The 18,504-nt window shown below is 43.2% G+C and overlaps 1 protein-coding gene across 1 annotated transcript in view; it reads left to right on the forward strand.

Annotated features, from left to right (window-relative positions):
* Window positions 1-18,504, forward strand: part of LOC104488896 (ALK tyrosine kinase receptor-like) — a gene marked incomplete at its 3' end in the record, with an annotated part of 41,250 nt that overhangs the window by 17,033 nt on the left and 5,713 nt on the right. The window contains exons 7-20 of the mRNA XM_010130990.1: window positions 129-230; window positions 2,225-2,405; window positions 3,020-3,170; window positions 5,221-5,352; window positions 5,888-6,044; window positions 6,903-7,085; window positions 7,598-7,696; window positions 8,199-8,351; window positions 9,101-9,211; window positions 9,863-10,049; window positions 10,845-10,935; window positions 13,319-13,383; window positions 15,913-16,042; window positions 18,467-18,501. Of these exons, the coding sequence (XP_010129292.1) occupies window positions 129-230; window positions 2,225-2,405; window positions 3,020-3,170; window positions 5,221-5,352; window positions 5,888-6,044; window positions 6,903-7,085; window positions 7,598-7,696; window positions 8,199-8,351; window positions 9,101-9,211; window positions 9,863-10,049; window positions 10,845-10,935; window positions 13,319-13,383; window positions 15,913-16,042; window positions 18,467-18,501 (1,777 nt within the window). The remainder of the gene's footprint in view (window positions 1-128; window positions 231-2,224; window positions 2,406-3,019; window positions 3,171-5,220; window positions 5,353-5,887; window positions 6,045-6,902; window positions 7,086-7,597; window positions 7,697-8,198; window positions 8,352-9,100; window positions 9,212-9,862; window positions 10,050-10,844; window positions 10,936-13,318; window positions 13,384-15,912; window positions 16,043-18,466; window positions 18,502-18,504) is intronic.

Below are 18,504 nucleotides of genomic sequence, written 5' to 3' on the forward strand. Positions count from 1 at the left end.
CTGCCCAAGGTGTTATTAACTTATTTTAACCAAATGGTTGTACTTGGTTCATTCATATGATCTTCACATTTTCCATCTCTCTTTTCTACCATCCTCCCATCTCCCATTCATTCTACAACCTGTTACAGAAAGACAACCAAATCAATTTGGTGAGAAGCGCCAGTACCCACAGGAGATTAGCATCCCGGATGAACATCTTCTGAACCCCCTGGAAGAGCCCTCTCTCCCAGGTACGTGATTCAGGACTGATAGCCTGTTTCTTTGCTATAAAAGGTGCTCCCTTCCCATATCCTGTGTGAATGATCTGTCTGCTCTATAGCAACAGGGCAACTAAATGTAATCTGTTCCAAAGATGTGGAGACAATTCAGATAGTCTCTGTTGAGCCGTAGGGAAGCAATTTGGTGGAGACCAACTCACCAGACTTCAAACAGCAGGAACTCTTCAAAGAAAAGCAGAATCTTTAAGTACAGAAGCTTTAAGTAAAGGTAGAAGCTGCGTGACCCAAAGTCAGGGTGCACAAAAGCCAGCTCAGGAACAAAAGGTGTAGGCCGGTACCAAAAACTGGGAATAGTAAGAAATCTACTGGGACTTGGTGAGTAGTGAAGCCGAACCTAATGGGTGGACCAAGGGGTGTTAAGGTGAAGATCCAGGGAGGGGGAAGTAAGTGAGGATCTGAGAATACACTGAGGAGAAAAACTGGATGAAAAACTAGAAGAACAGAAGACACTATGGACCAGTTTACTGCTAGTAGTAGCGACTGCTACTCTGGAGATAACAACACTCTGGATGACATGAGCTGTCTGAAGGAGGGCCCCAGGAGGGAAGGCTGTGCTTGAAGATGCTTTGCTGACAACAAATACTTGTGTGTGACTGCACCACCTCCTTGAGACTGTCCCCACCCGAACTGTGGCAGTCTACTGCTGTCAGTTCCTGTTAGCAACAAGGGCAGAGATTCCTGTAATGTAGCTAACACTCTTATCCCAAAGAGCCATCTGCCTGTTCGCGGGGCGACATCCCTTGGGGATAGTTTTACTTGCCTTTTCCTTTAAACATGATTAGACTTTTCTTTTTAAGATTTGTGATTTTTACTTCTGTTTTAATCATTCAGCTCTTAAACAATTCTACCTCTGCCCCTGGCCCTTGTGCATGCATTGCATCGTACAGTTTTTGGATACAATATTAAATAGCTTTATTCTTAGGCCCCATCTCATTCACTGTACAAGATGGATAAGTTTGGGTCTTGGTCAAGGGTTGTGAAATGGAGGAGATGGTTATCTGCTGCATTGTTGTAGAAACAAAAGAATAATGCTTAATGAGAGTCAGGAAAAAAATTCCTTGGAGGAAAAGGGCCCCTACTGGAAGTAGCAAGGGGCTGTCCTCCCCACTGTTGCTGCTACCACAGGGTTACTGTGCAAGCCTGAGGCCAGTCACTTTAAAATTTCATCATGTTTCATACATGGTCACTAGTTGTAATGGCAGATGTTTTCAACCTTTATTTCTCCCTGGAAAGTTTGTCTTTGATCTGGAAAGTTGAATAATATTTCCTTGCTTCGTACTGGTATGGAGAAGAGAAATTTGATAATGTACATGAGACACTTGGATAAACCTCTTCTCAGAAGAACTGTGTGTGTCCCCCCATTTCCCACCCACAACTGATGGGATTTATCTGCAGTCCATAATTTATTAAATAGTGTGCAGGAAATAAGGTGAGTGGAGAAAAGCAAATAGTACCTGTATACAGAGCAGTAGTTGTGCTGGAATAAAGTTTAGATAATCGGAGTAGCTGATCATGTAATGAAGGGTGGTATCTTAATGGATTGTATTGCAAGGAGCTGTGTTAAAGTTGAACAAATAAATTTAACTTCAGCATGTACTGGCTTCCAAGCGCTCAACACTGTAAATGCAAGTTTAAGCATTTTTGTTTTATAATAAGCATGTGATCAAATAAACTTACTGAGTTTTAGAGCCCTGTAGACAGCTTATACTGCTGCAACATGGTCTTTCTCTTGATCATCTGTTTTTATATAAAAAATCAATAATGTTCTTTGTGAATAATAATAATGTGAATTTTGTTATTGAAGGATCATTAAGGAAGGATACCAACAGGAACAGTTGTTCATTTCGGGGATGCTTGCCCTTTGGTTATATGGTTCTGTGAGTTATTGCACGTCTGAGAAATAAAGCAAGCTCACATTGCCCCAGCTCTTGCTGTTTTGGTCACAGGGGACACATCTGTTGTTCTCTGGTGGTTCACAACCTGTGGTGCCAGTGGTCCACGAGGGCCAACTCAAGCTCAGTGCGACAACGCCTATAAGGACAGCAACGTGTCAGTGACTGTAGAGAAAGAGGGCAGGCTCCGGGGAGTGCAGGTCTGGAGAGTGCCAGCCACAAACGAGGCAGCCACGTTTAACTGCTTTTTGGTTTTGGAGGCTCAGCAAGCATGACTGTTGGGCTGTCTGTAGAGTGGGTGGAACCCCAGCCACAAACCGATACAGGTAAGTACCAGCATGTGCTGGAGAGGCAGCCACGTTTAACTGCTTTTTGGTTTTGGAGGCTCAGCAAGCATGACTGTTGGGCTGTCTGTAGAGTGGGTGGAAGGGGCAGCGAAGCAGGAGCACTAGCTGTAAGGGTCTGTGTCGGAGCTACTGAGAAGCACGGAAGGGTGGAGTGGTGACTTGGAAGCAATTGGAACCAGCATGAGTATGGGCATGCAGTCAAGGGGAAGTGCTGCCATCATTTCAGTCCCAAAGCCTTGGTCTTCTAGATGTGGCTATACCAGCTCATTCTGTTTGCACCTGGAGTCTGTCTCTGCAGTCTCGAGTAGAGCGGTCTGTCCTCTTGAGCAGCCTAGCTACACGGCTCTCAGACAAAGAACAGCCACGAGGTGCAGCAGCAGGGGAGCCTGTGCAGGAGCAATGCCTGTTTGGAAGTGCATGCTGGAAAGCACTTGCAGATGGAGTTGCTTTAGGGAGAAGAAGTGTGATTTTTGTCTCTTTAACTACCTGTTTTTTCTTCCAGGATTTCTGCCTATGGAGCAGCCGGGGGGAAGGGAGCCAAAAACCACAATAAGAGATCCCATGGGGTCTTCATCTCAGCCACCTTCCAGCTGGAGAAAGATGAGCTGCTGTACATCTTGGTGGGGCAGCAGGGGGAGGATGCCTGCCCTGGGGTGAGGGCTGCACAAGCACATGTGGGCAGAGACTTTGGAAATGCAGTTTATTGTGATTCAGTGGGTGGCTTGTGGTTTGGTGATGAAAGATAGAAATCCCAGAATCCAGCAATGAAATCTGCTCAAGACACTGAGAAGAACCAGCAAACCAAGTTAGAAAGAATCTCAAAACAAATATAAAGAACTGTGAAAGAAAAACAATACCCAAATGCACAAACAAATATGAAGCTCACAGGAACTACTTCCAGTAGTTTGAAATAAGTTCTTCATCAGCTTTCTTCTGCTTATTTTAAGCAGGGAGCTAGTAGGCAAGAATGTGCTCCCCCTCTTATTTTTCCACAACGTAGGTTTCTCTCTGTCTGCCAGGATTTCACATAATTTACTATTATTTATGGAAGCATCCTGCAGTGCTGTGGCTGCACCGTGTTAGATCCTTTCTAAGCTGAGAGGCTAAGGTCTGAATCCAAAGCCTACCGAAACCAGTGGGAGCCTTCCCACCAAGTACAGTGGCACCTGGATTAAGCATTTGTAATGACAAAAAACCCCCTCATGAGAAACCAGAATTGACGAATGCGAATGCTTATATGTGTCCTCTGATTACAGACCTAATGATCTGAAAGTCTGTTTATCACTTAGGCTCAAAAGTTGCCACTTTCCAGCATGAACTCTTTGGTATCGCCTCTTTCCAGGAATCTGATCTGTCAGACCCTGCCCAGAACAACGTTGTTTCCTCTTTTCCCCACAGAGAGACTGCTGCATTTTGGAATCCATACATTATTCTTGTAGGCGTTCAGAATTACCGTTTACCTTGCCCAGAGCATGTGGTCCCTTACTCAGACGCCGCAACAGATTCCAAACCCAGCCTTTCTTCACTTTCGATAGCACAGGAATTGTATCCAGCTAGATTCAAACGTGCATTTGAATATCTGCAATTCCTTCTCCAGTGTAGGCTCTAGGCTTAGGTCTTAATCTTCAAAGTTGTCCATTATTCCTTTGCATTTCATGGCTTGTTCTCCAAATTGCCAAGTATAACCCAGCACTAACTAGCCCCCTTTGGCAGACACTAGTGGAAAAACTTCCGTTCATTTTTCCCCACTTTCAAACTCCAACTATCTTTGGCTTTGGAAATCCTGATGAATTTATATGTTAGGTAACTAATATTTGTTTTCCTTTCTCCAAAGAAGTTCTGCAGCTCCTAACCTCCATTTCATCTCCCTAGATACACTCCAGCTGCTTTTCCCTGGTCCTCATGTACCTTGCCACCTCTTGAACGAGAGGACACAGGCAGTAAAACTGGGTGCCATGCTTCTGGCCTCGATGTGTGACATGACTCACACAAGTAGAGTTATTGTCACATGCACTGAGACAACATAGCAGTTTCTGAAATCATTCGGACTTCATCATCTGAGTGAAGCTGGGCAGATTTACAAAGTCATTGAAACTCGTGGAACTCAGCATCACACACACACACACACACAAAAATCAAAGATGTCCAAACAGTCTTTACTTTTTCAGCCTTTTCAGTGTTCTCTAGCATTTATCAGGAACAGGAAGCTGGAAATCCAGCCTTCTCTTCCCAAACATGTCAGTTGGTCATTCTTAACTATGTGCAGGTCACCTCTGTCTGCTTTATGCATTTACGACCTTTAGAAATACCTAATAAATATAGCAGTAATGAAGTTCTGATAATTAATCCATAACTGAACACATTTTAATGTTATTGGGTATAAGAACTTCTAAATATGTAAAATATTAAATATGTTACATCAATAATGACTTATTGATATATTGCTTCATATTTTTCTGTCAGCGTTTGTATTTTTCACTTGCACATGTAATGTAAGTTTGTGAATAAGAGGTAACAGATGGATTTATTCCTCAGCTGTTGTCCTTGCAGAAGAGTTCACTTTCCACAAAGATTATATATATATACTGATTTCTGTATGCTTGATATACATCACAAACAATACACTATTTTTATACTGAGGTACACAGACAACTCTCAAGAGCTGGACTTGACTGATATTTGAGTTCTCTTGCTTTCTTTCAGGACAATCCCGAAACCCAGAAGATCTGCTTAGGAGAATCATCTCTCATTGAAGAAGATTACAGAAAAAAAAAAGACCTGAAGGACTGGGCTGGAGGAGGTGGGGGTGGAGGAGGAGCAACCTACATCTTTAGAGTAAGTACTTCCTCGTTGCATCCTGCCTGAGCAACGTCCAGCAGAGCAACTAGCTTTCACTGTCGATTGTGGCATATGACAGTCAGTTCTTTAAAAAGGGTGGTGAAAAAGGAGTACCCATCCCCTTCTCCTCCTTCTCTCTTTGGTCTCTCTTTGTATTTTATCTTTTTAATTGAATCCTTTATCTCTTTTTATATCTTTGATCATACTTGTCACTGTCACTAAGCTAGCTGAACTGATTCCTCAGTTATTGACAGCTCGTATCTGGGAACCACACCAGGATCGTGCTTTAATACTGACAGCGGTTCTAAAAAAATCATCCCCAAACCTTGGTGTTCAGTTAAACAGTTAGTTTTGTACACAGAAACTCAGTGTAAAACAGTTTTGTAATGAACTAAGGAAACAAGCCAGAAGCAGCATCCTGGCCTTGGGTCACTCTTCTTTGGGATGTTTTCGTGATTTTTGATGAATTTATGCAAGCTCACATATCCAAGAGATGTGAAGTTTTTCTGATGTTTGATGGGGGGTTTTCCAGCAGAAGGATGGGATTTTCGAACCTTTGCTCATCGCAGCAGGAGGAGGAGGAAAAGCCTACCTGAAGGCTCCGGACAGCTCCCTGGATGACATACCCCTGGAGCAATTTGAGAACAGCACTGCAGTACCTGGAGTCAGTGGGAGGACTGGGGCAGCAGGTGAGACATTAAAATCATACAAGGTCTGAATCAGGTGGCTGAATACACACCTTGTCCTGTAGGTACAAAGTGAGGGGCTTCTTTTTGATCATTTGGAATTTTTCTGTGGTAGTACTTGTTAGAAATGTGCTGGTGGTCTATAATGGATGTTGTTCTATACGGTGAGTCACCAGATAAATGAATCGCACAGGACAGGAGATGAGTGCTCCAGTAGAGTCTATTCCAAAGGACTTCTCTCTTCAATGAAATGACTCAGTGAAAATGGTATTTGGAGGATGCAGCCCACTCCTTCACACTGTAACAATGACCTTTGAAGAGCAAACTTCTTCCCCTGTTACTCCCCTGAAACCCTAAGAACTATATTATGGTAATTATGGAAGCTTATCTGTAATCTTGTAAGAGCTGTGCCTAGAATCCATTCCTAAGAGACAAAAAAACATCCAGTGTTTCTCCATCTCCTGCTGTAATAGCCTTATAGAGGGGCCACTAGAGGGAGATAAGGAAATACAGTTTATTTTTATTTCCCCCAGGAACTCAGCATCTCACGTGGCTGAAAGCCCTAACCAGTTATCCTAAAGTGGAGTGGTGGGGTTCTTATTTCCCTAATGTCACTTGAAACTGGTGTTCAGACGCTGACTACGCAGCACATACCACAGGCTGTGCATCAGATTTCCACTCTGTCATTATCCATGGCAACAAGGAGCTTGTCTGTATATTCTATAAAGAACGAGTTAACCTGAACCTGAACACTTAAGAAATAAATAAGAGCTAATCTCTGTCTCTCTACAGTATCTCTCCTACTTTCCTTTGCTTGTGCTTCCCTCACGTGTTCTTCTTCTGTTTTCTTACTCTCGGAAGGTGGAGGTGGTGGCTGGCAAGATGAAAGCCTGCTTCCTCAGGCCGGGAAGTCCCTTCTGGAAGGTGGGGAAGGGGGTCAAGCTTGTTTCCAAGCGCTAGCCAAGCTTCAGTGGGCCACCTCCGGTGGCTTTGGTGGGGGAGGAGGAGCTTGTACTTCTGGTGGAGGAGGTGGAGGCTACAGAGGTAAGTTGGTGGAGGAATGGTCATGATGTCTAATTTTGTACCCTTCAGAGCACCTGCAATTAAGGGCTAGAGCTCTTAGTGCCAAAGGTGATTCACAGATACTCTAAGCTGAACAGTATGAAGCCCACCCTACTCTCCGCTATCTCTCTTTAACTGGGGAAACCACGGTTATAGAAGTTTTCCTGTGTCATTTAGTATTTGGAAGGTGTGCTGAATCGTTTCATTCATTCCTAAGCTGCCCAGGAAAATGTTCCATTCCTCTTCACTGTTTAAAACAAACATATTTTTACCTTGCTGAACTGAGAAACCTGTGTTGGCATACATCACTAACCTTGGTTCTGTCTGCGTCAAGTGAGCATTTATCCATCAAGGACTTTAAACATATTAATATCCCTGGAAGGTTGCAGAGTGACCCCGAGTGATAAGAGCCAGGAATGAAGGCAACACTTGAAAGGCATCACATTTTTTGCCCATGCAGCACTGATCAGCTAGTCATTCTCTTCTTTCCCCAGGGGGGCATGCCTCTGATAACGACGATATCACAGCTGGTGGGCAGGATGGCATCTCTTTTGTGAACCCTATTGGAGAGATCTTCTTGCATCCCCTGGCAGGTACAACACACTTCTCCTTCCTCTTAGTGCTTTCCCCCCTCCTTTTTCCTTCTTCTGCTCTATTTCCTCTTTCCTGCTCCCTCTCCTCCTGTCTTTGCTTTTCATGCATTTCATATTTCACTCCACAGGTCAGATCTTTAGCTGTGATATTTTCTTCAAATATTTCTGTACTGTTCTGGGACCTTTTTCTTTTCAGTCTTGAAGCCAGGGGAGACACCAGTCATCAGGTTCAAACGCACATGCTCAGTCCCAGACATTTCCAGATCAATTCGCTTCAAGGCCTCTCTGTTTGCTTGAGGGACCCAATAATTCTTCCCTCTTGGCCCCCAACAGGTTTCTGATGTGTCCACACTGTGTTGGACTATCTGCTGTCATGCAGAGAAGGAGACAAGGTGTAGGTGCCTGCTGGGTTTTGGGTTGTTTGGGGTTTTTTTTCCCCTTATCGGAACTAGGTAGGAAAAACTGAACTAAGCTCACTATTGGTGTCTGATTCCTTGTTCAGCCATGGAGACTCACGGTGAGGTGGAGGTTCAGATCTATCTTAACTGCAGCCACTGCCACTCAGACAACTGTAAGCGGGACCCTGACACCAACCTGCCAGTATGCCAATGTGAGACGGGAGCTGTGCTGGCCAATGACAATGTCACCTGCACTGGTAAGATGTGAATTTTTATCCTCATTGGATAATGTCTGTATTTTTTGTATGGTTTCATCTCCCGGCTTTTTTTGATGGTCGATTCCCCAGGTTACAGCTAGTGGCTCCAGTGAACACAGTGTTATGAGAAATGTCAATCGAACACCTGACTAAAAATTCCTGATGTCCTTTCCTTACGCACCGAGCGGCATCTCTGTTACTATTTCCAACATCCACGTTTGGGTTAGATAAAAGATAAAACATCTGTAAAGAGACACAGTGGAAGTTTCCAGAATGCGTACAGTGTATCAGATATTTAAGTGTTAATACCTCTCCTGCACAACAGACCACCTACTGCTGAGTTATTTAAGCCACAAATTACTTCCTTCCACACCAGTTTCCCACTGTGCCTGTTCAGCTGACGCTGGGTATTCACTGTTATTTCCTGATGAAGTTTCTTGGTACTCCAAAGCACGTAGAGAGTTTTAACTTGTGAACAGTGATGTCACCTGTTTATAAAAAACCGAAGAATGGATAAGAAATCTGCATTTTATCAGTTAGTTTTCTAACTTTATAATGTTTTAAACATTATTTAGGTATTTTTTTCAACCTCCAGGGCTGCAGGGGATTTGCTGTAATTTATAAGATGGTCTGGCCTGGATATCTGGTTCTGTTTTGTTTTCTGAAAAAGGAGCAACCTTCAGAGGGATGCTTTACAGCAGCTCTGGTTGCTATCTGATTAATACAGCTCTATTTTTCTTCCTTTTCAGTACCCCAGGGTCCTATCGCAGAGGGACACGTGCCTCTCCCACTCCTCCTTGCTGTGGTGGCTGTGATTGTGGTGCTTGGAACGATCCTCACTTGTGGCAGCCTATCTATCAGTAAGAAACACTTACTCCTTATCACCCTTGGACTTCGCTTTACTCAATTAAAGTAGGCAAAAGGAGACCGCCCAAGCACATACCACTGCTTTTAATACTTGGAGCTAGAGTGTTGCAGTTTCCCAGGTGGGTCAGAGGGACAGGGAGAAAGAAGAGATGGAAAACATCACCTCCCCACGGTTAGGCACAAGCATAGTCCCAAAGGGTAAAGACTGCTCTGTCCTGTATGTGCTGCAGAGAAGAGAGCTTGGAAAGCTCTCCTAGCAGGTGTTTCCTTAGCAGCCACTGTTACACAGGCTACAGATACAGCCTGTAATTAAACATGTAATTCATTCAGGAAGATGGTGTGCTTCTTGAGACTCACTGCCAGCAAGATCCCTTGTACAGCACCCTTTCACCAGCAAGTGTACAAAGAAGTAGAGGAAACCAGAGTTGCTCCCAGGAGATCAGGACTCTGCAGAAATAAGACTGTTTGTGTATCGAGTATTAAATCACTACACAGCGTGGAGAAAAGTGGGGTACGGAAGAGCTAAAGATACCTCTTGAGCATTTATAATTACGGATTATTTGGTTTCTTTCTGTTCTGTTTTAGCCAGCATTATCTTTTCTTTCCAGGTGTTGAATTTGTTTGTGCATTTTTATTTGCCTTAGTTTATCATCTTAAGAAGCAGCAGCTGGAAGGAGCCAGAGCACGACTGCAGAGTCCAGAATATAAACTGAGCAAAATCCGCACATCAGCCATCATGACAGATTACAACCCCAACTACTGCTTTGCTGGGAAGGCCGCCACTCTGAGCGAGCTGAAGGAGATCCCACGGAGGAACATCTCACTGCTTCGGTAAGGCTTGCTGCACGAGTTACTCTCTGGCATGGGAGAGGAAAGGCAGCCTGAAGCAAAAGCTCATGTGCTTGTTTTACTCATCATCAAGTATTCAGGACAAGGAAACAAGGGCCACCTCTCTGACTAACCGGAAAGTCTGGTCCAAGCCAACCAAAATAAGATAATGTGACACTTACTACGTTTTCTAAGACATTGTGATTTCATGAAGTTCTCAAACATAAGCTTAAGTTCATGAGTCTCCTGTTCTATGTTCGGACACACGGCATAGGATACTTCACCTCTGTGTTTCTTATATGATGTAGTGGATTACATCTGAGAGTAAATCCCTTCCAAACCTCTAGCAGTATTTCTTTTTCAGCATTTCCTGTCACAAGGAAATACATGCTAGGTTGCTCTTTGGTTCCACACCCACCTGGATTATATTGATCAAAGTTATGTAAACTTGAGAAGAAAAAACTTGATCATTCTTACATGCTGTCTTACACCATCTCCTGAGGACATCAGCTTTCAGCTACCTTAGTTCTTTCTTGCCTTGCTATTGCCACTCTTGATGATAGGGCCACAGGACTGAGTAGAACCAGTAAGTATCCAACCTCCCTGCTTTAGTGACAGTGACAGCAAATACTGAGAAGTTATTTTTGGAAGCTTTGAGATGAAAGCAAAACTCTTTTGTTGATTCCATCTGTTACAGCAGATTCTATTCCTAATCTTGAACTGGATGAAGATATCTCAGCCAATGCTGGATCTGGGCACGTCGAAACATCTCTTCTATCCTTTTTGTTTGTCTTCCAGGGCACTAGGACATGGTGCATTCGGTGAGGTTTATGAGGGAACTGTGGTAGGTATTCCAGGGGATCCCAACCCTCTTCAAGTGGCTATCAAGGTCAGTACCCACAAATTTATCATACAGCAATAATTACCCATAAGAGCCATATTATGTTATTACTATTCCAATTGGAGATACATCTTCGTCCCATGCATAATGGCATATGCATATGTGTGATGTGGATTTCCACACATTGATGTATCTAGGAATTACAAACTTTGATTTTTAAACTGTATGGCACTAGCAGCAGGTTGAAAGTAAAGCAACCATCTTGTTTGCATCACGCCTTCAGGCTGTTAAATTGTGGTTTGACTAGAAGGAAAATCTAACAGGGACAATCTGTTTTGTAAGCTCCACTCCCATTGCTCAGGAGAGATAGAATCAGCTCTCTCAAATGGCAAGTGGTGGTGAATTACTCACCAGAGTCTGCATAACACCATTAGTTAAAATGAAATAACAAAATCTCTACCAAGGTAAATAAGTATAGCTCCATTGAAATCAACCATCAGGTCACTCCAGCAGAGAATCGGCCACAACAGCTTTTCTGCCACAATGATTTACAGGTCTGAGCAGCCAAGAAAAAAGAATCTTAAAGGGATAAAAATAGCAACAAGAGGTTTGGGGGACATTTCTGACAAAAAGAGGATTTCTAAATCTTGTATGAAGAAAAAAAAGCCCCCCAAAATATTAGTATGAAACATTCATGTGATTATTACTTCTGCATTTCAGTGGCTTTGTGTGTTTTCTCTCAAGTTTTTCACATGACACTACCACATTCTAAAAAATGGTATGGTTTCTCAGGTACTTTTTCTTTATACTGAGAGTAGTGTTTGTCAATCACATGTGAAACTTTCAGGTAGTCTCTTATTATTGCAAAGTGGTAAATATGCTGCTTTGAATATACGTGGTGACATCATGGCACTCATAGCAATGTCATTAATGGCAAGAGATAACAGGCTTGTTTTCTGTGAAATTGCTGCTGTTGCCTAAGGATTTGTCTGTCAGCTGGCCTTGGTGTTAAGGATGCTCATAGCCTGCTCTTGTTCTTTTACAAGCTTGTGACTCGGTGACTGAGAATCCCAAATCTGCTTCCGAGTTCAGCCCAAAATGTAGCCTTCATTAACGAAATGAAGTTCTGTTGTTGGTTGAAACTCTCTTTTAAAAAATCAAAGAAGTGAAAGGATCATGTATTATGGCATTTTGTTATGAACTTCCCTATGCCACTGAATGACTATGTACGAAAACCCAGAACAGACACTAGAAAGCAGCTGTAACTGCCCAACCCAGTTTCATTCTCGTCCAGTTCGGAGGAAGCACCACAGCAGAGTCACACAGAGAAGTAGATGGCACGTTGTTCAGTTGTCATAATCCGGTGAGGGTGTCACCAGTCTTGAAAGTCTCAGCATCAATGGTTACTTGATAAAGCCCCGTCTGCCCCCCTGCCCACTTGTTCACCTAGTTCCTGTCAAGAGACACCCTCAAGATCACCAAAAGTCTGCTCTTCTCTGCGGCTAGAAAAGAGTATTCAAGGGGGCCAAGCTGTGCCCCTGCTCACCTTGCTTCAATGATGGGAGTGAATCAGTCCCGATCTGACTTTGCAGAAGCAGGTGCAGACTGGGATTAAATTAAAAACCATATTTGCAACATACTCCACGTATTATTTGTGGATATGTTACCAATTTTATATATCACCTGCACTATCCCGTGTGAAGCCATCACTTATTTCAGATAGCAAAATGCAACCCTGTCTTCTGTAGCCCACACCACTGGTGACAAGAACTGTTTCCGTGCCAGCCTCCCCACACGGAGCAGTAAACGTCCCACCTTTCTGCACACCCTTTGGCAGTGGGCACTAAACACGGCTGTAGCTAAACCATCCTATGATGTTAAGACAGCCAGCACTGTAGCAGGCGCTGCTTCTACTGCTCCCTGCACTCTCAGTTCATGTTTATCCATGGCAGACACTGTCCAAATCTGCTGGCAGGAAAGAAGAGTATAAGATCATGTGACACAATTATTTAAATCATGTGGCTTTTGTGTCATATAACATGGAAGCATGTACTGTGGTGCGGACATGTAGAAAAGGGAGAGTAAAGTAACACCTGGCATTTTGATGTGCTTACTAGATCTGTAATTCCCCACCTAACGCCTTTCTTGAGGTGTACCTGAAGCTGTGTTGCTCCTGAACTCTGCATACAGATAAATGCACACAAAAAGTCTTCCTGTTGGTCACCAGTTTCTTTTTCTACCTTTAATTACCAATTGGATCACCCACAGTCTGATAAACTGTGCACTGAAAGGATGAGCCCCTCCTCGCAGGTTCCTGAAATCACTCACATGTTGCATGCTCATTCTTTGTTTCTTTTTTTTTCTTTGGTGGTCATCTAAATGTTCTCAGTTCTTTGGTGAGATGATCCTCACTGTCTCTTCCTTTCAACAGACCCTGCCAGAAGTCTGCTCGGAGCAGGATGAGATGGATTTCCTGATGGAAGCATTGATTATCAGGTATAGTGTAAGGGTTTCATACTGATGGTGGGCAGGGGAGAAAAAGGGTAATGCAGGTAATGAGAATCATTTATTCACTTACTCGCTTGGGTTTGGAAATGAAATCCAGCCTTACTTTTCACCAGATGGCATTTTGGTAACATATAAATTACTGGTTTCAGCTACTTGTTCATCCCTGACGAGGTAACCGAGGTTCTTTTGTTGCATGTCTGATGTGGTTTAATGCCAGTAAGCAACTCAGCCCCACACAGCAGTGGGACAGGGTGTGAAATCACCAACTCGTGGGTTGAGATAAAAAAAGCTTAATCAATAGGTAAAGCAAAAGCTGGGTGCACAAGCAAAGCAACGTAAAGAATTCGTTCACTTCTTCCCATTGGCAGGTAGGGGTTCCTCCATCTCCAGCAAAGCAGGGCTCCATCATGTTAACAGTTACTTGTGAAGACAAGCACCACCACTCTGAACGAGCCCCCTCTTCCTCCTCCTTCCCACAGCTTTTATCGCTGAGCACAACATCATATGGTGTGGAACATCCCTTTGGTCAGTTGGGGTCGGCTGTGCCCCTTCCAAACTTCTTGTGCAGCCCCTGCCTACTCGCCGGTGGGGCGATGTGAAAAGCCTTAAAGCTGTGTAAGCACTGCTCAGCAACAGCTAAAATATCAATGTGTGATAAACTGCGTTATTCACTACTGTAAAGAAAATTAACTCTATCCCACCCAAAACCAGTACAACGTCTCAACAAAAATGTCTGCTGGTTGGTTCTGCTGGTCATCTTCAGCAGAGTAAAAAAGGCACAAGATTTTTGTACAAACGTGTTCTGTGTGGAAATGCTTTCCTTTTCAAAGAATCCCCTTACTGTTTTACTAAATATAAATCAAGTCCTAAAGACCTTGCTAAAATAAATTGTCAATGATGAAATGAAAAGCAGTAAAAGCCAAGGATTAGAGCCGTCTGTGCAGACTCAGCCTCTGCAAGACCAGCACCGAGGTGGTAAAACACAGGCTTGTGTGCCACAGCGGTAAGTGTTCTTGGCTTAGATACTAGAGCTTAAACTATATTATCTCTTGAGATTAAAAGTAAGAGGTTTTATAAAAGTAGGTTTGGGACCTGAAGAAGGAGAAAGTGTGAAAAGCTTTTCCCCTTGTGGCTTTCTGTCAGTAGCTAAGTGTACGTGCAGCCTTTTTGCTTTCCCTGTCAAATTGTTCGCCATAAGTAAGCGCTCTTTGCAGTGAAGGTCCTGGACTTTTACCCTTTCTTTGCACAAAAATAGCTGAGTGGGACACCCTGAAACCTCTGCAGGGCTAAGGTAGTGAATATGCCTCTGTGCGTGTAGCTCGCACAGGTGGAACACAGCCCTTCTCCCAGCATGGCCACGTCTCGTAGGTATGTTCTGGCTTTTGATGTCTTTGCAAGCTTGACAGAATTGTTACAAGATCTCATCTACACAATATTCTGATAGTGAACTATAAGATCTATAAAACCTGCCTGGAAAAGACAACAAACAGCCATTCCTATTACCACTTGTACACTAAGTATTCCAGACTTGGAATTTAATTTATTAATCCAAATCCATAACCTTGAAACAATAGCATAGTCAAGGGTGACTTTAAAATAATACTACAGTCAGGGTTGATTGTAAGTGATTGGAATTTGTCCATTTTTAATTTGTGCAACATCAAGGTGTTCTTCTCATCAGCAGGCTCTCATTGTCAGATGCACTTTTTCTGCTATTAAAGCATGAATCTCATGACATAGTGCCACTTCCTAAAGTCTGAAAGAACTTTGGCAGCTGAACAGGATGTATATTTTTTTTAAAGAACAATTTAAACTTCTTACATAGTGCTTTGATTCACTTAGTGGCACATGACTCTTTCTCTTCCCAACTTCCTTTCCTTTTTTAGTTCCTGTATTATCCAGGTAATCACTATCCAAAGGGAAGATGCTGTTTTCTAATGATCAAGTTTTACTGAGCTTCTTGACAATCTCGTCTTTCTTTTGGAAGATGTCGAAAGCCATCACATCAGCAGCTGCTGCAGTAGCTATGAGCTGAGTCCCTCTTGGGCAGAGTAGATTCAGAACTGAGTCCACCAGACTAGACAGCAATTTATTTAAAGTATCCAAAGCTGAATTAGAATCCTCACCAGTCAGGATTTTGTTTCACAAATGCTAGTATTAGTTGCATTTCTGAAGTGCTCAACTTTCTTTTTCCTTTCATGTCACCCCCATCTTTCTGTCAGTGTGTCCATGAAACTCTCTCTTCACAGAGAGAAGCTTCTGCTTTACTTTCAGCTTTTCATACCTTCTGTTGACAGCTTTTCACGGCAAAACCAGGCATAACCCCGATCTTGGGGCTGTTACAGTCAGAGAGGCATTTTGGTATGGCTGAAGTAGGAATGGGTTTGGTAACTTGCAGTGCATCAGGATTTGCTTCAATCTGGATCATCAAAGCTCAAGGCACAGTGAGTGTGGTGGATGTTGGCCAGGTACTAACGCTGTCTTTCTCTTCCCTGTTGCTATGAACTTGGCTTTCAGCAAGTTCAATCACCAAAACATCGTGCAGTGTGTCGGTGTTAGCCTACAGACGCTGCCTCGCTTCATTCTGCTTGAGCTCATGGCTGGAGGAGATATGAAGAGCTTTCTTCGGCAGAATCGACCCAGGGTGGTGAGATAACTTTCCCACTAGGCTTGTAGTTGATTTTAACATGACTGTTGACATTGTTTTTATGAATTGGATAAAGGCTGAAGACAAGCATGTACATGTCCCAGCTCCTACAGACTTCTGGATATATACGTGTCTCTGCGTGATGTAAGCAGATGTCAGCGAGAGAAAATGAAAGCAGTGTCAGAACTCCAGTCTATTAGTAACTGAGCAGGAAAGAGTAAAATCCTGTCCTGCCATTTCAGAGTTCCCTGTTAACTAGTCCACAAATTAAGGGTCTTTCTTTCCTCAGTGTCTGCCTTGTGTTCTGTGCACTGTGATGGTGTGTGAGTAGCTGAAGTTGTAACACTGAAATGCAGTAATGGGAATTCGTAGCACTAAGGTCTCAGCAACTGTGCATCAGCACCACAGGGAGATGCAAAAATTTGTATTAGTTGAAGACCTGAATCTGCAGGTAGCACTGTGACAGGGATTTAAATCAATGCAAATGAAGTTATCAAATAAAATATTTTTGTTTAAACCCCGCCCCCACCTTTATTAAAAGCTGTCATGAGAGTTTTTGTAAATCAGCTCTGATTTCTAATACTATATTGAAGCCAACCAAGTACAGAGAATATTTGGAATTAATTAGTTTCACTGTTCCCATAATGAATAGCTGATTACAGACATGTATTCTTACTTCTTAGCACTGTGATCCCTTTTAAATAAATATACAGATCTACTTGAGTGGAGACAAAAGAAAAGTAGAGTTAGGTCTGATGCTGTGTTACTTGTTGTGGTATCAAGATGCCTATGCTGGCTGCCTACAGCAGCAGAAGGAGACTGACGGGTGCCTCGGGTACTCCCACAAGACATGATGCAGTTGCACAGCTTCTCCTCCACTCACGTTCCAAACAGCAATGACAACGTAACTTCACGTGTGTACACTCCTATGCTGGTATTAACGTGTTGTTGAAAGATCCAGCTTCCTCACACAGGAGTAAACATACTAGTTAAATGCACTTACAGTGGTACAACAGCACCCAGATGGACGAGTTTATATATCTTTATTTTTGGCATTTATAGTGAAAGTTGTACAGTTTCTGTGAGCAGATTAAGTCTGTGGGCAGCAGAGAATAATATATACTCTTATTTCAACATTACGTAAAGTCATAATGTAAAGAACAGTTATTTTTAAATATTATCTGAGAACAAACTGGCTGCTATGATAGCTGGTATGCCAGCAGATCGCAAATACAAGAGCTGAAGTCCCCGTAGTGCTCAAAACAAGGTCCCTCTACACCTCTTCTGAAAACAGAACTAGCCCCATCAGTCATGTATTTCAAACCAAGTTTCTCTGGCTGCAAAGAAAACGCATGTCCATCACAGTCTTCTGATGGGGATCCCAGAGCAGAGGTAAGGTCTGGAGGTCTGTGGTTCTATTTTTCCTCCTTGGTCTTCATTTCCTTTCAAGAAATGCCTACTTCATAGGAATTCTGCCTAGCAGCTGTACAAGAGCTTTGTACGATAATTTGCCTAGCCAATAAAAATAATGCTCAGTGGCCACAGTCTATGATATGTGGTTTGAGCATGAGAAATTACAGTGATAATAGCTTCCAGAAACAAAAGCAGCCTTAAGAAAAAACCCCAATTCGATATCTTTGGGGCTTTTGATCGGCAGTGTGGCAATTTCTCCCTACCGTTCCTGAGAGCAATACAGAAGTTCCTGGAGAAACACCAAGGAAATTTTCCTATGGGGAAATCAATGATTGAATGAAAATAAGCAGGGCTTCTGGAGAACAGGTCCTTTATTGTTCTGAGTTCGGGAAGTGCAGATGGTGAAGGGCTAGTGCCAGTCCCCGAGTCCTGTGGTAAAGCTTCCCTTCTTTGCATACTGCTCCTGAGGGTAATCTCTGTCCCTCCAAGTGCACAGGTGAGTGGATGAATGCTGACTGCTGGTGCAGAGATGTGCACCTGCGCATCTTTGCTCTCTCCGAGTTCACATGCTAATTTCCATCCATAATTTATTCTCTCACTCTTTAAAAGTGTGTGTGGGGGTTCTCTCCAATCTCACCTTTTAAACCTGCCCTGTCATCTTTTGATTCCACACAGTCCAGCACCAGTGGGGAGTAGTTCTCTCACACTCCCATTACTAGGCTATTCAGGCCAGGCCATAAATCTCTCTCAGCTTACACTCACGCACTGTACTCAGGTGAAGTGAAATCTTCTAAAAGGCTTTTGGCTTAAATAAGAGTTTACTCAGTTTCTAACTCTTTGATTTGACCTGCTTGTGTTCCTCTTTGCTCCTGACTCACTTACGCCTTCCACCACCCTCTGTGTATGCCCCTCCCTTTCCCCTCTGCCCTTGTCTGATTGATTATCCCCTGCCTGAAATACATTCTTCTACTCCACTATTCTTCCCTTACCATCTTCTGTGTGTCCTTCCAGAATCAACCATCCACGCTAACAATGCAGGACCTGCTGAA

The sequence above is a fragment of the Buceros rhinoceros genome, unplaced genomic scaffold (genome assembly GCF_000710305.1).
Source record: "Buceros rhinoceros silvestris isolate BGI_N320 unplaced genomic scaffold, ASM71030v1 scaffold5782, whole genome shotgun sequence".
In the NCBI taxonomy this organism is placed as follows: domain Eukaryota; kingdom Metazoa; phylum Chordata; class Aves; order Bucerotiformes; family Bucerotidae; genus Buceros; species Buceros rhinoceros.